At 52.3% G+C, this 16,195-nt stretch overlaps 1 protein-coding gene across 1 annotated transcript; it reads right to left on the reverse strand.

The window, feature by feature from the left end:
- Nucleotides 1-9,204: 9,204 nt before the first annotated feature.
- Nucleotides 9,205-14,442, reverse strand: LOC309805977 (double homeobox protein 4-like protein 4; the record flags this gene model as incomplete). The annotated part of the gene is made up of 6 exons (XM_082624341.1): nucleotides 9,205-9,894; nucleotides 10,410-10,564; nucleotides 10,972-11,092; nucleotides 11,183-11,323; nucleotides 12,512-12,666; nucleotides 14,400-14,442. 6 exons carry the CDS (start codon nucleotides 14,440-14,442, stop codon nucleotides 9,205-9,207), a joined length of 1,305 nt encoding a protein of 434 aa, XP_082480467.1.
- Nucleotides 14,443-16,195: the final 1,753 nt, after the last annotated feature.

Here is a 16,195-nt window from a genome sequence, read left to right on the forward strand (position 1 = left end):
AGAAGCAGTGGAAGGGATGATCTGCGATGACGTTACGATGCCACATGGATTTGGCTTTTCAGTTCATTTGTGCATCGCTTTAGTTGTAACTAGGCTTATCTTTTGAGAGGTGTGTGCATGTAGTGTGTGGCTGTGGACACACAATAGGAGAGAGAGAGGGACGGAGAGAGATTATTTGCCTGCATAATATACCGGGCACAGTGGTTACTATGAAGCCTGGCAATGAAAGTTTTTGCAGACTTCTGTCCTTGTGTGCAAAGGCGATGCCCTCAAGGAACCCTTCCACACCATGCACCCAGAAAGCAAGTGAAGGTTGTCACTGTGAGAGTGTTTTCGTGATTCCACTAAGGTGTGTTTGTGGCTACAAGCTACGGGACTAGACACGGGCATCTGGACCATCCTCCCATGCTGTCCCAGGCCAAGGGAGGGATTTCACGTCCCCAAGGAAACGCAGGAGAATACAAAGCGACCAAAGCACAACCGAGAACTTGAAGTGAGTGCCAAGATTTATTGATTGGATCAATGGAATGTCACATACAACGGGGATATCTAGTTCAGCGTTGGGTCCTCCTCGTTATCATTGAACGGCTGGAATTCCTTGAGGCTTCAGAGAGGGTGTCCCTTCTGGTGCCCATGCTTCGTGACAGTCTGTGTGGAGCATGGCATCGCTCGTGGGCACACTGCAATTGCTGTCGACAGTCTTCTTGCCATGGTCTCCCTGCCAGACACTATCATGAGCGTTGCATATTCCTTCTTCTTTCTCTCCCCCATGGCTCTGCCTCCCAGGAAAGGAGGCTTGAAAGGGGCTCGGGGGAAGGCCTTCCTTACTCCCCCTAAACCTGTGGCACTGGGGAGCCTGGCAGCATGTCGAGCAGGGCCTGGAATTCTTCCTCGCTGAGGGGGGCTTCGAGGGTTGCCGCAAGTTCCTCTTCCTCAGAGTCCGCATTCAGAAAAGGGCGTGCCTTGTCCAGAATATCCTCGTCTGACAAGAGTTCGTCCAGGAGGCTTGAGGAGCCTGGAAGGGCTGAGTGCTGGGGCTGTTGCTCCAGCTGGGGAGGTGTCTCTTCACCTGAGGTTGCCTGCTGCTGCCAGAAGTCTGTCTCTGGCGGTGCAGGCAGCCCGATGCCCCCCTGGGCAGGCTGCCCACTGGCGATGAGAGCATGTGTCCCTTCACCCCACGGAACTGTGGCCGGAAGAGGCTGTGGGTTCTGGCATCCCTGAAGTGCTGCCAGGCTGGGCTGGACCACGATGAACATCAACGGCTGGCCCACACAGCACCCAAAGGCAGCCCCTGGCACAGGAAAGGAGGGGGAGAAAACAGGAGTGGCCGCAGCAAAGGATTGCATGCTCTCAGGTGCATGAGAGGGAGGATAATGATGAGAGGTGCTATGGACAGTGGGCCAGGGACTTTGGTCCGACGGGGCAGTCACGGCTGATGTGGCATCTGGGCCTTCGGCCAGGGCATTCACAGGCCCACTAGTGCTCTGCTTTGGGTGCCGAGCTCTTCGGTTCTGGAACCATATCTAGGGAACCATATGGGGCGACAGGAACATTAGCAGCGTGACAGTCCAGATCAACTTGCAGCCGCCCCATTCCCGGCCCGCCCCAGTCCACCCCGCCTTGCCCTTCCACGCCCTCCAGTCTGTCAGGCCCATGGCAAGTACTGGTGGGCCTCATCTAAGGGCCATTTTCCTTAAAGCTTTCGCCTTGGCTCTTGAAAATGCGGGAGGACGTCAGGGCAACCCAGGACCCACCCCACCCCTCCCCACCCCTCCCCACCCCTGGCTTTGAGGAGAGCCGTCATTGCCCAGCTACAACCTCAGGCCCCTCCCTGGCTGCCCAGGACTTCCATTGCCCTCTCCTCTTCTAGAAATGGGTGCCTTCAGGTCAGCCCCCTTGGCGTATTCATAGGATGAAGGGAACGTCCTCCCAATCCCCCCTCTCCAAGCCTACATACAGCCAGCAGCAACCCGTCGCAAGGGTTAACACTCCTTTCTCTTGGGAGAAGCCAAGTTCCACCCACTGGTGGAGAACTTACCTGGATTCGAGGTTCAGGTATTCCTGTCTGGTGAGCCAATTCTTCCCTGGCAGCAATAGATGGAAATCGATCCCTCTCAAAGGCTTGCACAAGGACCCTTGTTTGAGAAGGAGAGATGAAAGTCCTCTTTCGCCTGGCCTCTCTTCCCAAGTTTTCTAAAGAAGGACACACAGAGAAGAGAGGACATTCAGGCCGATTTCAGCACGTTCACAGCAGATCCAGTGTGTGGTATGTAGGAAGTGGTATGTCATAGATTAAGATCGATACATCGATACATCTTATTCAGTGCTATGTGAAAATGCCCCATGTGATGGAAGAAGGGATTTCTGCACATCCAGGCAGGTTCCGGACCCAAAGATTCCAAGCCTTCCTGGCCATGCATCTCCCCACCCTCCAACAGGGGCATGATGATCCTGTGTGGAACAGGAATGGGGCAAGAACCCAAGATATCATGGTATCCTCTCTGAAGCGTTCTTGGCCTCCCATGGTCATCCACGTCCAGAGATGATTCTGTCTCATAGAGATGCTCTGGGGAAATGACTTACGAATGCTGGGAACTTACCTCGAGTCAAAGCCTCAGGTGGTGGTGGCCGCAGCGACTGTGACTGTCCTCCTTTGAAGCCATTCTCCGACAGCAATCGGCTCTGCTTTAGGCATCTTCTTCGCTGGTTTTGAAACCAAACCTGGGTACAAAGAAAGAAAGCCTTGTCTTTCAATGCTTATGCATGTACTTCCACGATCTATTGCAGGGATGCACCATAAAACAAACGCACAAACGCACCAGCCAGCCAGCCAGCCAGCATCAAGCCGACTAATGGAGACCCAGTATGGCCCGTCTGCCCCCAGTGGAAATATTTACAGTGCACAGGGACTGAACTCTCACTAGCACGTAGAATGTAGACTCCGGCTTTCACCTGTGAAGAAGTGCACCAGATTCCATTATACACAATCTGTGTCCATGAAAACAATCCTTCCTCTTCGAGTCACCTTACTGGTGTCCAGAGTAATGACTTGTGACACAGGAGGAGACAATGCTTGCTTTTCCACAGTCAGAATGGGATGGATAGGTACCTCTCTCTCTCTCTCTCGCTCTCCCACGCCCCACCCGTTCTCATCATAACTACCATTTTCTCTGTGGCTCTTTTGGTCTCTGTCTAAGATTCCCTGCATGTACCTGTTGACATCTGTCTCTGTTGCCACCCGCCTGCCTGCCCAGCTGACTGCCTGCCTGCCTTCCCCTCTCTCTGTCTCTGTCCCAGGCTCTCAGGCTCCATCTGCTTTCCCTCATTTGGTCTCTTTGCCTCCCCTTCGGTCTGGTCCATGCCCGATTCATGTTTCCCTGCCTCGCTTATGTCCCCAGAGGCAGTGCTGTCTCATGACACGCAATCATATCCATTAGCAAGTGCCCTCACGAAAACCACTCTTCCCATGTTGCCTGGGAACTACTCATTGACAGTTACTTCTCAGGGACTACATGCCTCCATCACTGTGAGGTCAGGAGGCTCTTATGAACCTGCTCCCCACCTTCAGAATATGTGTCCTTGTCTTCAACAGTGAAGCAGTGTGCATGCTACCTCATTCCCCGAGGCCAACCTGCAGTAAGGGCCTGTGCTTGTGTGCGTGTGTGTGTGCATGCTTTTAGACGTTTCTGATGGTGGTGTGTGGAAAATTTGACAGCCTGAGCAAAAGTGTTCATAGGGAATGTCAATCAGTCTTTGGCGACGCTTCGTATGGTCACAGGAGGGGTGTTCCTACCTTTGGTGACTCCTCTCCAACCTCCCCAGAGAGGGAAGTCTTCAGCACAGCTAGTTCCTAGGAGGCCAACCATTCAGGGAACACCTCCTTGGCACCACCAGGCCCTCCTGCTTCCTTGGCCCCTCGCCCTTTTTCTTGACCACCCATTTGAATGGACCGCTCGCCACACAGCTCAGTCTGGCTGCGTTTCCCAAAGGGAGCCACGTTCCTTGCCAAGATTCGAGCCCCTTCTGTCTGGAACACCCCGAAGAGGAAGCCCCAAGAGCAAGGACTCCAACGGGCGTAGGGTGACTTGCGTCTGGACATGGACCCCGAGACGGAGAATGGATCGAGAGACTCGGACGTACCTGAATTCTGCTTTCTGCAATGCCCAGTTCTCGTGACAGCCGTTCTCTGGTCGTTATCCCGGGGTAGGGGTTCTGTTGAAAGAGTGCTTGCAGGGTGTCCTTCTGATTCAGCCTCAGAACAAGCCTCCTCCTTTGCAATGGTCTTGAGAGTCGGCCTGTGGGAGAGAAAAGGGGGAATGTGTCAGGGGCGAATCCATGGAGGTTCCAACCTATGGTACCAGTCCAGTGCTGGTCCTTGTGCCACTTGAAAAATCTCTAAGCCAGGGGAAGACTCTGCATTTGGAACAACCGTGGGTACACCCCGAAAGCCACGCTGAGTGGGACCATGGGGGCTCAAGCTAAGCTGAGGGTCAAGGCTATGGGGATCCCCTCACTACTCGCCAAGGATCCACAGGACGCCATGCAAACAGAAGGGGAGAGCCCTAGAAAAACAGGCTAACATGACCAAAATGGGTGGAAGGATTTTCCACTTGTGGAGGCCTGGGAAAGGCTTGATGGCTTCTACCAGATTTACCTCGACCTCTATGCTAATGAGAGGAGTGAGGCTTCTGGCCTGTCATTTGCACAGAGTACCTGCGTTTTCACTATTTGAAAGGAAACGAGACGAAAGCCAAACGAAGCCAGACAAACACACAAGCCAACCCCCGACACAGAACGCACAAGAAGATTGTTTAGACGACCTAGCTTTTTGAGATAAGGACCAGCGTGGTGACCCGTCTGATGGTGCCCACCCACCCACACACCCACAACAGCCCGGTACTCCTCGGAAGATGGGTTTCCCTTTCTAGGCACCGAGGTCCTGCTGACTCGCCATGTGCTCCTGCTATTCATTCAGTTGGGCAGCCTTGAAGGGCTTCCCCCACCCCTGTCCTATTTGAGGTTGCATCTTCCTGGTGGTAAGGGAATAGATGGGTGCTCCTTTCCTGCCTTCTAAGGCGGGAGCCAGCTGTGATGGCCAGGGTGGGTGTGGTTTCAGGCACGTCCAGCACACCCCTGACATCTTGAGTTTCCTGAACTCTCTCCAACTCTAGGACAACACCAACCCTTCTGCAAGGGCTACCTGCTCTAGCAGCTGGCAGCTGGTGACGTAGTTTCATCACCAAGTCTCCCCATGGAAGGAGACAAAGCAAGGCAATCGTTTCGGACCCCTTTAGGGGACTTCCTTTAAAAGCGCCCTTCCTTCCTGCCAGCTCCAAGGAAAATCTTTGGAAAGCACTCAAGGAACGGATGTGTCACACTGCGGATTTTGGCTTTCCAGAGACTCCTGCAGTGCCTACCTTAGAGTCCAATTAGAGACAGTTCGAGTGCTCCTGGAATCTCTTTCCCAGGCTCTAGCTTTCAGTTGTGCTCAAAGGAAAACTCTCGTTTTCTTCTATTCCCAATACATACTGGATGTGGATTCTTTCCATGGACACCATAGAAGTTAACCACTTCAAATGGAACATGAAACCAAAGGGAGCAAATCCGTAACAACAGCAAGAATAGAACATGCAAAACCAACTCAAAATCCCAAACACGGTCAACTGGAAACGAGTGTCAGTTTAGTTGGGAACCTTTTCAAACACTCGTGTTCCGTTCACTGCAACCACAGGCTGGGATTTTTGGTAGAGAAGCCATTGTCAGGCAACAGGGCTACCAACTTCCATGTCGATTTCAAGAAGGAAAACAAACGAACCAGCAAACCAGAAATATGTACGTGAAATGCCCAAACCAAGGTGCATCCTTTTGCCCAACTGATTCCAGAAACATGTCCCAGCATATCTGTCTGTGCCAATTGGTGGTCATTGGGAAACTTCAATCTTCGTGGTGACCAACCGTTGGGGTGGGGAGGTGCATGAGTGTATTTGGATGATCCAACCCCAGAGCCCAGATGCTGAGGGCAACGTACCTCTGGAGGTGCTGTATGTGACGGACGAGCTGGACGAATCCATAGTGGGAGACCCAAACGGATGGCACGGAAACTGCTGGCCAACTGTTCAGTACTCAGAAGCTCAGAATTTATAATGGAGGAGGATGCCCCGCCCCTATTTATGTAAATAGCCTCAGATGGTGGGGAACCCTTCCTTGCAAATTGAGAACCTGGAAGGAATCCCATGAGGCAAGTGGGTGTTGGAATGGAAGGTGTGTTGGGAAACTCCCAGGTCCCTTTGAAGCTGCCGGCCTCGTCGTCCTTTCACAGAAAGCTTGGGGTCCGGTGCTCTCTCATTTTCACACCTTTCCACATCCCACACATACTTTTGCTCTCTGTGGAATTCCCCAACTCTGAGTCCCTCATGCATAGGTGTGTCACTGTACTTTCCCAAATGCAGAGAGAACCTAGAGCCTAGCTTGCCTCGAGTACGATTCCCACTTTGCTCATCACCCCCAGGACGTCATTGCCTCCCACTCCTAAAGTATTTCCTTGGCTGCGTTTTGAGTTCCCGATAATTCACATACTAAGCTTGAGTGCTTATCGAGGGTCTACCCATGGTCCTCAACAGTTTGGGACTATTTCAGGTACCCTGAAACCCACCCCCTTTCTCATATGCCATGGAGAGACCAGAGAAAGGGGCACGCCACACGTATAGGTTTCACAAGAAAAGGAAGTTATTTTCAGTGCTTGTCCTTGGCGTCCAGAAGACAAAGTCAGTTTCGCATTCACTGGTCAACTGGCATGTGTGCCAAGAAGAAGGAGAATGGGAAGGTGAAAGGGAAGGGGATGTGGAAGGGGAAGGGGAAGGAGAGGGATATGAAGCTAGTTAGATGATGGATGATGACACAGCTGGGTTTGAAAGGAAAGCTTTGCCTTCCAAGGACAGCCATCCCAACATTTTTGGTGCATTTGTGCTGCACAGAATAGAAGAGTTACAAACAAACCAACCAAAAAACCCCACACAGAAACACAGAACCATCTTTAATGTGTTCCTTTGCCAACAAGGTTCTTTTGCCACCATGTGGATTAACATGAGGACAGAGAGCTTATTTAGAAACAGTTGGGAATCAGAGTAATTACACCAGCAATTCGTTAAAATATGGCTGGTGTGTGTGTGTGTGTGTGTGTGTGTGTGTGTGTGTGAGGGGGTGTTTGTGTGATCTGTGTGTGTGATTTTCTGCACCCACTAAGGACGGTTGTCAGCTGGTACCTGTGGACGGATGTCAGCGGGACCAGTAGGTGTGTGCAAGTCTCAGGAGGCCCAGGAGGATGTCCTGAGGAGGTGCATGTCTTGGTCCCTCGTCCTGAAGTAACTGAGATCAGAGGGAGGCGTGACCATCTTGTTGCATCGGGGTGGATTTTCCCGAGAACTATGAAGTTTGGGTGAGATAATCACTGAAACATGGGATTTGCTGGCTCCTCCCAGAAGGCACTGCCTGCCAGACCTGGACCGGCTCCCTCCTGGACAATCCAGGTGGGGAAAGGTTGCTTGGGAGAGCAGGAACTGTGATCTGCATGGCAGCCAGGGAATCCAGAGTGGCCCCAGGTGTGTTTATACACAGGTGGCCTCCCTGTGGAGGTAACACTGCCCGTTCCTGGGCTCCGACGTTTCTCTGGAGCAGACAGCATTGGACAACCAATATGGTACAGCCCCAGCTCCTAGCTCTAGCTAGAGTCTGTGCAAGTCCTGCCACCCACAAGCATCTCAGTGTTTCCCGGCACACTGTGACCCAGTGTTCCTCCCGCCCTCTTGAAAGCACCAACTTTTCCATAAGCTGTCTCTTTCCCCATCTTCAGTCCTACTTGTCCTGAGGCTACCGTGGCCAGATTCTTTCCCCAGAAGCCCTATGCCCCCCGTGTCGCTCTTGAAACTGATGTTTCCTTTCTCCAAAATGAAAGGAAGGAGAGAGAGAGAGACCGAGAGACAGAGAGAGAGAGAGACAGAGAGACAGAGAGAGACAGTGACAGAGAGAGAGACAGAGAGACGGAGAGGGAGAGAGAGAGAAAGAGAGAGGGCTGTAATATTGCTCTAGAGCTCTGGAGAAAGGGGAGCCTAAGACTGGGGTGTGACTGGGAGGGAGTTGAGGACTAGATGGATCTGCCGAGATATGCACATATTAGAGCTAGAGACCGGGATGCAGGTTTAGCTAGAGAATCAGATTCATTGTTGTATAGACATTCAAGTGGCAACTCTTAGAGTATTTTAATGTTTCGTGCCACTGACACACCCATGCGGAACATGGGGCGCATGGATTGAGCCAGTCGAGAATCACTCAACACAGAGTGTAGGAGGCACATGTGTTGGGAAATAGTTTTGAAAGAAGCAGTGGAAGGGATGATCTGCGATGACGTTACGATGCCACATGGATTTGGCTTTTCAGTTCATTTGTGCATCGCTTTAGTTGTAACTAGGCTTATCTTTTGAGAGGTGTGTGCATGTAGTGTGTGGCTGTGGACACACAATAGGAGAGAGAGAGGGACGGAGAGAGATTATTTGCCTGCATAATATACCGGGCACAGTGGTTACTATGAAGCCTGGCAATGAAAGTTTTTGCAGACTTCTGTCCTTGTGTGCAAAGGCGATGCCCTCAAGGAACCCTTCCACACCATGCACCCAGAAAGCAAGTGAAGGTTGTCACTGTGAGAGTGTTTTCGTGATTCCACTAAGGTGTGTTTGTGGCTACAAGCTACGGGACTAGACACGGGCATCTGGACCATCCTCCCATGCTGTCCCAGGCCAAGGGAGGGATTTCACGTCCCCAAGGAAACGCAGGAGAATACAAAGCGACCAAAGCACAACCGAGAACTTGAAGTGAGTGCCAAGATTTATTGATTGGATCAATGGAATGTCACATACAACGGGGATATCTAGTTCAGCGTTGGGTCCTCCTCGTTATCATTGAACGGCTGGAATTCCTTGAGGCTTCAGAGAGGGTGTCCCTTCTGGTGCCCATGCTTCGTGACAGTCTGTGTGGAGCATGGCATCGCTCGTGGGCACACTGCAATTGCTGTCGACAGTCTTCTTGCCATGGTCTCCCTGCCAGACACTATCATGAGCGTTGCATATTCCTTCTTCTTTCTCTCCCCCATGGCTCTGCCTCCCAGGAAAGGAGGCTTGAAAGGGGCTCGGGGGAAGGCCTTCCTTACTCCCCCTAAACCTGTGGCACTGGGGAGCCTGGCAGCATGTCGAGCAGGGCCTGGAATTCTTCCTCGCTGAGGGGGGCTTCGAGGGTTGCCGCAAGTTCCTCTTCCTCAGAGTCCGCATTCAGAAAAGGGCGTGCCTTGTCCAGAATATCCTCGTCTGACAAGAGTTCGTCCAGGAGGCTTGAGGAGCCTGGAAGGGCTGAGTGCTGGGGCTGTTGCTCCAGCTGGGGAGGTGTCTCTTCACCTGAGGTTGCCTGCTGCTGCCAGAAGTCTGTCTCTGGCGGTGCAGGCAGCCCGATGCCCCCCTGGGCAGGCTGCCCACTGGCGATGAGAGCATGTGTCCCTTCACCCCACGGAACTGTGGCCGGAAGAGGCTGTGGGTTCTGGCATCCCTGAAGTGCTGCCAGGCTGGGCTGGACCACGATGAACATCAACGGCTGGCCCACACAGCACCCAAAGGCAGCCCCTGGCACAGGAAAGGAGGGGGAGAAAACAGGAGTGGCCGCAGCAAAGGATTGCATGCTCTCAGGTGCATGAGAGGGAGGATAATGATGAGAGGTGCTATGGACAGTGGGCCAGGGACTTTGGTCCGACGGGGCAGTCACGGCTGATGTGGCATCTGGGCCTTCGGCCAGGGCATTCACAGGCCCACTAGCGCTCTGCTTTGGGTGCCGAGCTCTTCGGTTCTGGAACCATAACTAGGGAACCATATGGGGCGACAGGAACATTAGCAGCGTGACAGTCCAGATCAACTTGCAGCCGCCCCATTCCCGGCCCGCCCCAGTCCACCCCGCCCTGCCCTTCCACGTCCTCCAGTCTGTCAGGCCCATGGCAAGTACTGGTGGGCCTCATCTAAGGGCCATTTTCCTTAAAGCTTTCGCCTTGGCTCTTGAAAATGCGGGAGGACGTCAGGGCAACCCAGGACCCACCCCACCCCTCCCCACCCCTCCCCACCCCTGGCTTTGAGGAGAGCCGTCATTGCCCAGCTACAACCTCAGGCCCCTCCCTGGCTGCCCAGGACTTCCATTGCCCTCTCCTCTTCTGGAAATGGATGCCTTCAGGTCAGCCCCCTTGGCGTATTCATAGGATGAAGGGAACGTCCTCCCAATCCCCCCTCTCCAAGCCTACATATAGCCAGCAGCAACCCGTCGCAAGGGTTAACACTCCTTTCTCTTGGGAGAAACCAAGTTCCACCCACTGGTGGAGAACTTACCTGGATTCGAGGTTCAGGTATTCCTGTCTGGTGAGCCAATTCTTCCCTGGCAGCAATAGATGGAAATCGATCCCTCTCAAAGGCTTGCACAAGGACCCTTGTTTGAGAAGGAGAGATGAAAGTCCTCTTTCGCCTGGCCTCTCTTCCCAAGTTTTCTAAAGAAGGACACACAGAGAAGAGAGGACATTCAGGCCGATTTCAGCACGTTCACAGCAGATCCAGTGTGTGGTATGTAGGAAGTGGCATGTCATAGATTAAGATCGATACATCGATACATCTTATTCAGTGCTATGTGAAATTGCCCCATGTGATGGAAGAAGGGATTTCTGCACATCCAGGCAGGTTCCGGACCCAAAGATTCCAAGCCTTCCTGGCCATGCATCTCCCCACCCTCCAACAGGGGCATGATGATCCTGTGTGGAACAGGAATGGGGCAAGAACCCAAGATATCATGGTATCCTCTCTGAAGCGTTCTTGGCCTCCCATGGTCATCCACGTCCAGAGATGATTCTGTCTCATAGAGATGCTCTGGGGAAATGACTTACGAATGCTGGGAACTTACCTCGAGTCAAAGCCTCAGGTGGTGGCGGCCGCAGCGACTGTGACTGTCCTCCTTTGAAGCCATTCTCCGACAGCAATCGGCTCTGCTTTAGGCATCTTCTTCGCTGGTTTTGAAACCAAACCTGGGTACAAAGAAAGAAAGCCTTGTCTTTCAATGCTTATGCATGTACTTCCACGATCTATTGCAGGGATGCACCATAAAACAAACGCACAAACGCACCAGCCAGCCAGCCAGCCAGCATCAAGCCGACTAATGGAGACCCAGTATGGCCCGTCTGCCCCCAGTGGAAATATTTACAGTGCACAGGGACTGAACTCTCACTAGCACGTAGAATGTAGACTCCGGCTTTCACCTGTGAAGAAGTGCACCAGATTCCATTATACACAATCTGTGTCCATGAAAACAATCCTTCCTCTTCGAGTCACCTTACTGGTGTCCAGAGTAATGACTTGTGACACAGGAGGAGACAATGCTTGCTTTTCCACAGTCAGAATGGGATGGATAGGTACCTCTCTCTCTCTCTCTCGCTCTCCCACGCCCCACCCGTTCTCATCATAACTACCATTTTCTCTGTGGCTCTTTTGGTCTCTGTCTAAGATTCCCTGCATGTACCTGTTGACATCTGTCTCTGTTGCCACCCGCCTGCCTGCCCAGCTGACTGCCTGCCTGCCTTCCCCTCTCTCTGTCTCTGTCCCAGGCTCTCAGGCTCCATCTGCTTTCCCTCATTTGGTCTCTTTGCCTCCCCTTCGGTCTGGTCCATGCCCGATTCATGTTTCCCTGCCTCGCTTATGTCCCCAGAGGCAGTGCTGTCTCATGACACGCAATCATATCCATTAGCAAGTGCCCTCACGAAAACCACTCTTCCCATGTTGCCTGGGAACTACTCATTGACAGTTACTTCTCAGGGACTACATGCCTCCATCACTGTGAGGTCAGGAGGCTCTTATGAACCTGCTCCCCACCTTCAGAATATGTGTCCTTGTCTTCAACAGTGAAGCAGTGTGCATGCTACCTCATTCCCCGAGGCCAACCTGCAGTAAGGGCCTGTGCTTGTGTGCGTGTGTGTGTGCATGCTTTTAGACGTTTCTGATGGTGGTGTGTGGAAAATTTGACAGCCTGAGCAAAAGTGTTCATAGGGAATGTCAATCAGTCTTTGGCGACGCTTCGTATGGTCACAGGAGGGGTGTTCCTACCTTTGGTGACTCCTCTCCAACCTCCCCAGAGAGGGAAGTCTTCAGCACAGCTAGTTCCTAGGAGGCCAACCATTCAGGGAACACCTCCTTGGCACCACCAGGCCCTCCTGCTTCCTTGGCCCCTCACCCTTTTTCTTGACCACCCATTTGAATGGACTGCTCGCCACACAGCTCAGTCTGGCTGCGTTTCCCAAAGGGAGCCACGTTCCTTGCCAAGATTCGAGCCCCTTCTGTCTGGAACACCCCGAAGAGGAAGCCCCAAGAGCAAGGACTCCAACGGGCGTAGGGTGACTTGCGTCTGGACATGGACCCCGAGACGGAGAATGGATCGAGAGACTCGGACGTACCTGAATTCTGCTTTCTGCAATGCCCAGTTCTCGTGACAGCCGTTCTCTGGTCGTTATCCCGGGGTAGGGGTTCTGTTGAAAGAGTGCTTGCAGGGTGTCCTTCTGATTCAGCCTCAGAACAAGCCTCCTCCTTTGCAATGGTCTTGAGAGTCGGCCTGTGGGAGAGAAAAGGGGGAATGTGTCAGGGGCGAATCCATGGAGGTTCCAACCTATGGTACCAGTCCAGTGCTGGTCCTTGTGCCACTTGAAAAATCTCTAAGCCAGGGGAAGACTCTGCATTTGGAACAACCGTGGGTACACCCCGAAAGCCACGCTGAGTGGGACCATGGGGGCTCAAGCTAAGCTGAGGGTCAAGGCTATGGGGATCCCCTCACTACTCGCCAAGGATCCACAGGACGCCATGCAAACAGAAGGGGAGAGCCCTAGAAAAACAGGCTAACATGACCAAAATGGGTGGAAGGATTTTCCACTTGTGGAGGCCTGGGAAAGGCTTGATGGCTTCTACCAGATTTACCTCGACCTCTATGCTAATGAGAGGAGTGAGGCTTCTGGCCTGTCATTTGCACAGAGTACCTGCGTTTTCACTATTTGAAAGGAAACGAGACGAAAGCCAAACGAAGCCAGACAAACACACAAGCCAACCCCCGACACAGAACGCACAAGAAGATTGTTTAGACGACCTAGCTTTTTGAGATAAGGACCAGCGTGGTGACCCGTCTGATGGTGCCCACCCACCCACACACCCACAACAGCCCGGTACTCCTCGGAAGATGGGTTTCCCTTTCTAGGCACCGAGGTCCTGCTGACTCGCCGTGTGCTCCTGCTATTCATTCAGTTGGGCAGCCTTGAAGGGCTTCCCCCACCCCTGTCCTATTTGAGGTTGCATCTTCCTGGTGGTAAGGGAATAGATGGGTGCTCCTTTCCTGCCTTCTAAGGCGGGAGCCAGCTGTGATGGCCAGGGTGGGTGTGGTTTCAGGCACGTCCAGCACACCCCTGACATCTTGAGTTTCCTGAACTCTCTCCAACTCTAGGACAACACCAACCCTTCTGCAAGGGCTACCTGCTCTAGCAGCTGGCAGCTGGTGACGTAGTTTCATCACCAAGTCTCCCCATGGAAGGAGACAAAGCAAGGCAATCGTTTCGGACCCCTTTAGGGGACTTCCTTTAAAAGCGCCCTTCCTTCCTGCCAGCTCCAAGGAAAATCTTTGGAAAGCACTCAAGGAACGGATGTGTCACACTGCGGATTTTGGCTTTCCAGAGACTCCTGCAGTGCCTACCTTAGAGTCCAATTAGAGACAGTTCGAGTGCTCCTGGAATCTCTTTCCCAGGCTCTAGCTTTCAGTTGTGCTCAAAGGAAAACTCTCGTTTTCTTCTATTCCCAATACATACTGGATGTGGATTCTTTCCATGGACACCATAGAAGTTAACCACTTCAAATGGAACATGAAACCAAAGGGAGCAAATCCATAACAACAGCAAGAATAGAACATGCAAAACCAACTCAAAATCCCAAACACGGTCAACTGGAAACGAGTGTCAGTTTAGTTGGGAACCTTTTCAAACACTCGTGTTCCGTTCACTGCAACCACAGGCTGGGATTTTTGGTAGAGAAGCCATTGTCAGGCAACAGGGCTACCAACTTCCATGTCGATTTCAAGAAGGAAAACAAACGAACCAGCAAACCAGAAATATGTACGTGAAATGCCCAAACCAAGGTGCATCCTTTTGCCCAACTGATTCCAGAAACATGTCCCAGCATATCTGTCTGTGCCAATTGGTGGTCATTGGGAAACTTCAATCTTCGTGGTGACCAACCGTTGGGGTGGGGAGGTGCATGAGTGTATTTGGATGATCCAACCCCAGAGCCCAGATGCTGAGGGCAACGTACCTCTGGAGGTGCTGTATGTGATGGACGAGCTGGACGAATCCATAGTGGGAGACCCAAACAGATGGCACGGAAACTGCTGGCCAACTGTTCAGTACTCAGAAGCTCAGAATTTATAATGGAGGAGGATGCCCCGCCCCTATTTATGTAAATAGCCTCAGATGGTGGGGAACCCTTCCTTGCAAATTGAGAACCTGGAAGGAATCCCATGAGGCAAGTGGGTGTTGGAATGGAAGGTGTGTTGGGAAACTCCCAGGTCCCTTTGAAGCTGCCGGCCTCGTCGTCCTTTCACAGAAAGCTTGGGGTCCGGTGCTCTCTCATTTTCACACCTTTCCACATCCCACACATACTTTTGCTCTCTGTGGAATTCCCCAACTCTGAGTCCCTCATGCATAGGTGTGTCACTGTACTTTCCCAAATGCAGAGAGAACCTAGAGCCTAGCTTGCCTCGAGTACGATTCCCACTTTGCTCATCACCCCCAGGACGTCATTGCCTCCCACTCCTAAAGTATTTCCTTGGCTGCGTTTTGAGTTCCCGATAATTCACATACTAAGCTTGAGTGCTTATCGAGGGTCTACCCATGGTCCTCAACAGTTTGGGACTATTTCAGGTACCCTGAAACCCACCCCCTTGCTCATATGCCATGGAGAGACCAGAGAAAGGGGCACGCCACACGTATAGGTTTCACAAGAAAAGGAAGTTATTTTCAGTGCTTGTCCTTGGCGTCCAGAAGACAAAGTCAGTTTCGCATTCACTGGTCAACTGGCATGTGTGCCAAGAAGAAGGAGAATGGGAAGGTGAAAGGGAAGTGGATGTGGAAGGGGAAGGGGAAGGAGAGGGATATGAAGCTAGTTAGATGATGGATGATGACACAGCTGGGTTTGAAAGGAAAGCTTTGCCTTCCAAGGACAGCCATCCCAACATTTTTGGTGCATTTGTGCTGCACAGAATAGAAGAGTTACAAACAAACCAACCAAAAAACCCCACACAGAAACACAGAACCATCTTTAATGTGTTCCTTTGCCAACAAGGTTCTTTTGCCACCATGTGGATTAACATGAGGACAGAGAGCTTATTTAGAAACAGTTGGGAATCAGAGTAATTACACCAGCAATTCGTTAAAATATGGCTGGTGTGTGTGTGTGTGTGTGTGTGTGTGTGTGTGTGAGGGGGTGTTTGTGTGATCTGTGTGTGTGATTTTCTGCACCCACTAAGGACGGTTGTCAGCTGGTACCTGTGGACGGATGTCAGCGGGACCAGTAGGTGTGTGCAAGTCTCAGGAGGCCCAGGAGGATGTCCTGAGGAGGTGCATGTCTTGGTCCCTCGTCCTGAAGTAACTGAGATCAGAGGGAGGCGTGACCATTTTGTTGCATCGGGGTGGATTTTCCCGAGAACTATGAAGTTTGGGTGAGATAATCACTGAAACATGGGATTTGCTGGCTCCTCCCAGAAGGCACTGCCTGCCAGACCTGGACCGGCTCCCTCCTGGACAATCCAGGTGGGGAAAGGTTGCTTGGGAGAGCAGGAACTGTGATCTGCATGGCAGCCAGGGAATCCAGAGTGGCCCCAGGTGTGTTTATACACAGGTGGCCTCCCTGTGGAGGTAACACTGCCCGTTCCTGGGCTCCGACGTTTCTCTGGAGCAGACAGCATTGGACAACCAATATGGTACAGCCCCAGCTCCTAGCTCTAGCTAGAGTCTGTGCAAGTCCTGCCACCCACAAGCATCTCAGTGTTTCCCGGCACACTGTGACCCAGTGTTCCTCCCGCCCTCTTGAAAGCACCAACTTTTCCATAA

Source organism: Mesoplodon mirus (assembly GCF_964341445.2).
Source record: "Mesoplodon mirus genome assembly, chromosome: 6".
In the NCBI taxonomy this organism is placed as follows: domain Eukaryota; kingdom Metazoa; phylum Chordata; class Mammalia; order Artiodactyla; family Ziphiidae; genus Mesoplodon; species Mesoplodon mirus.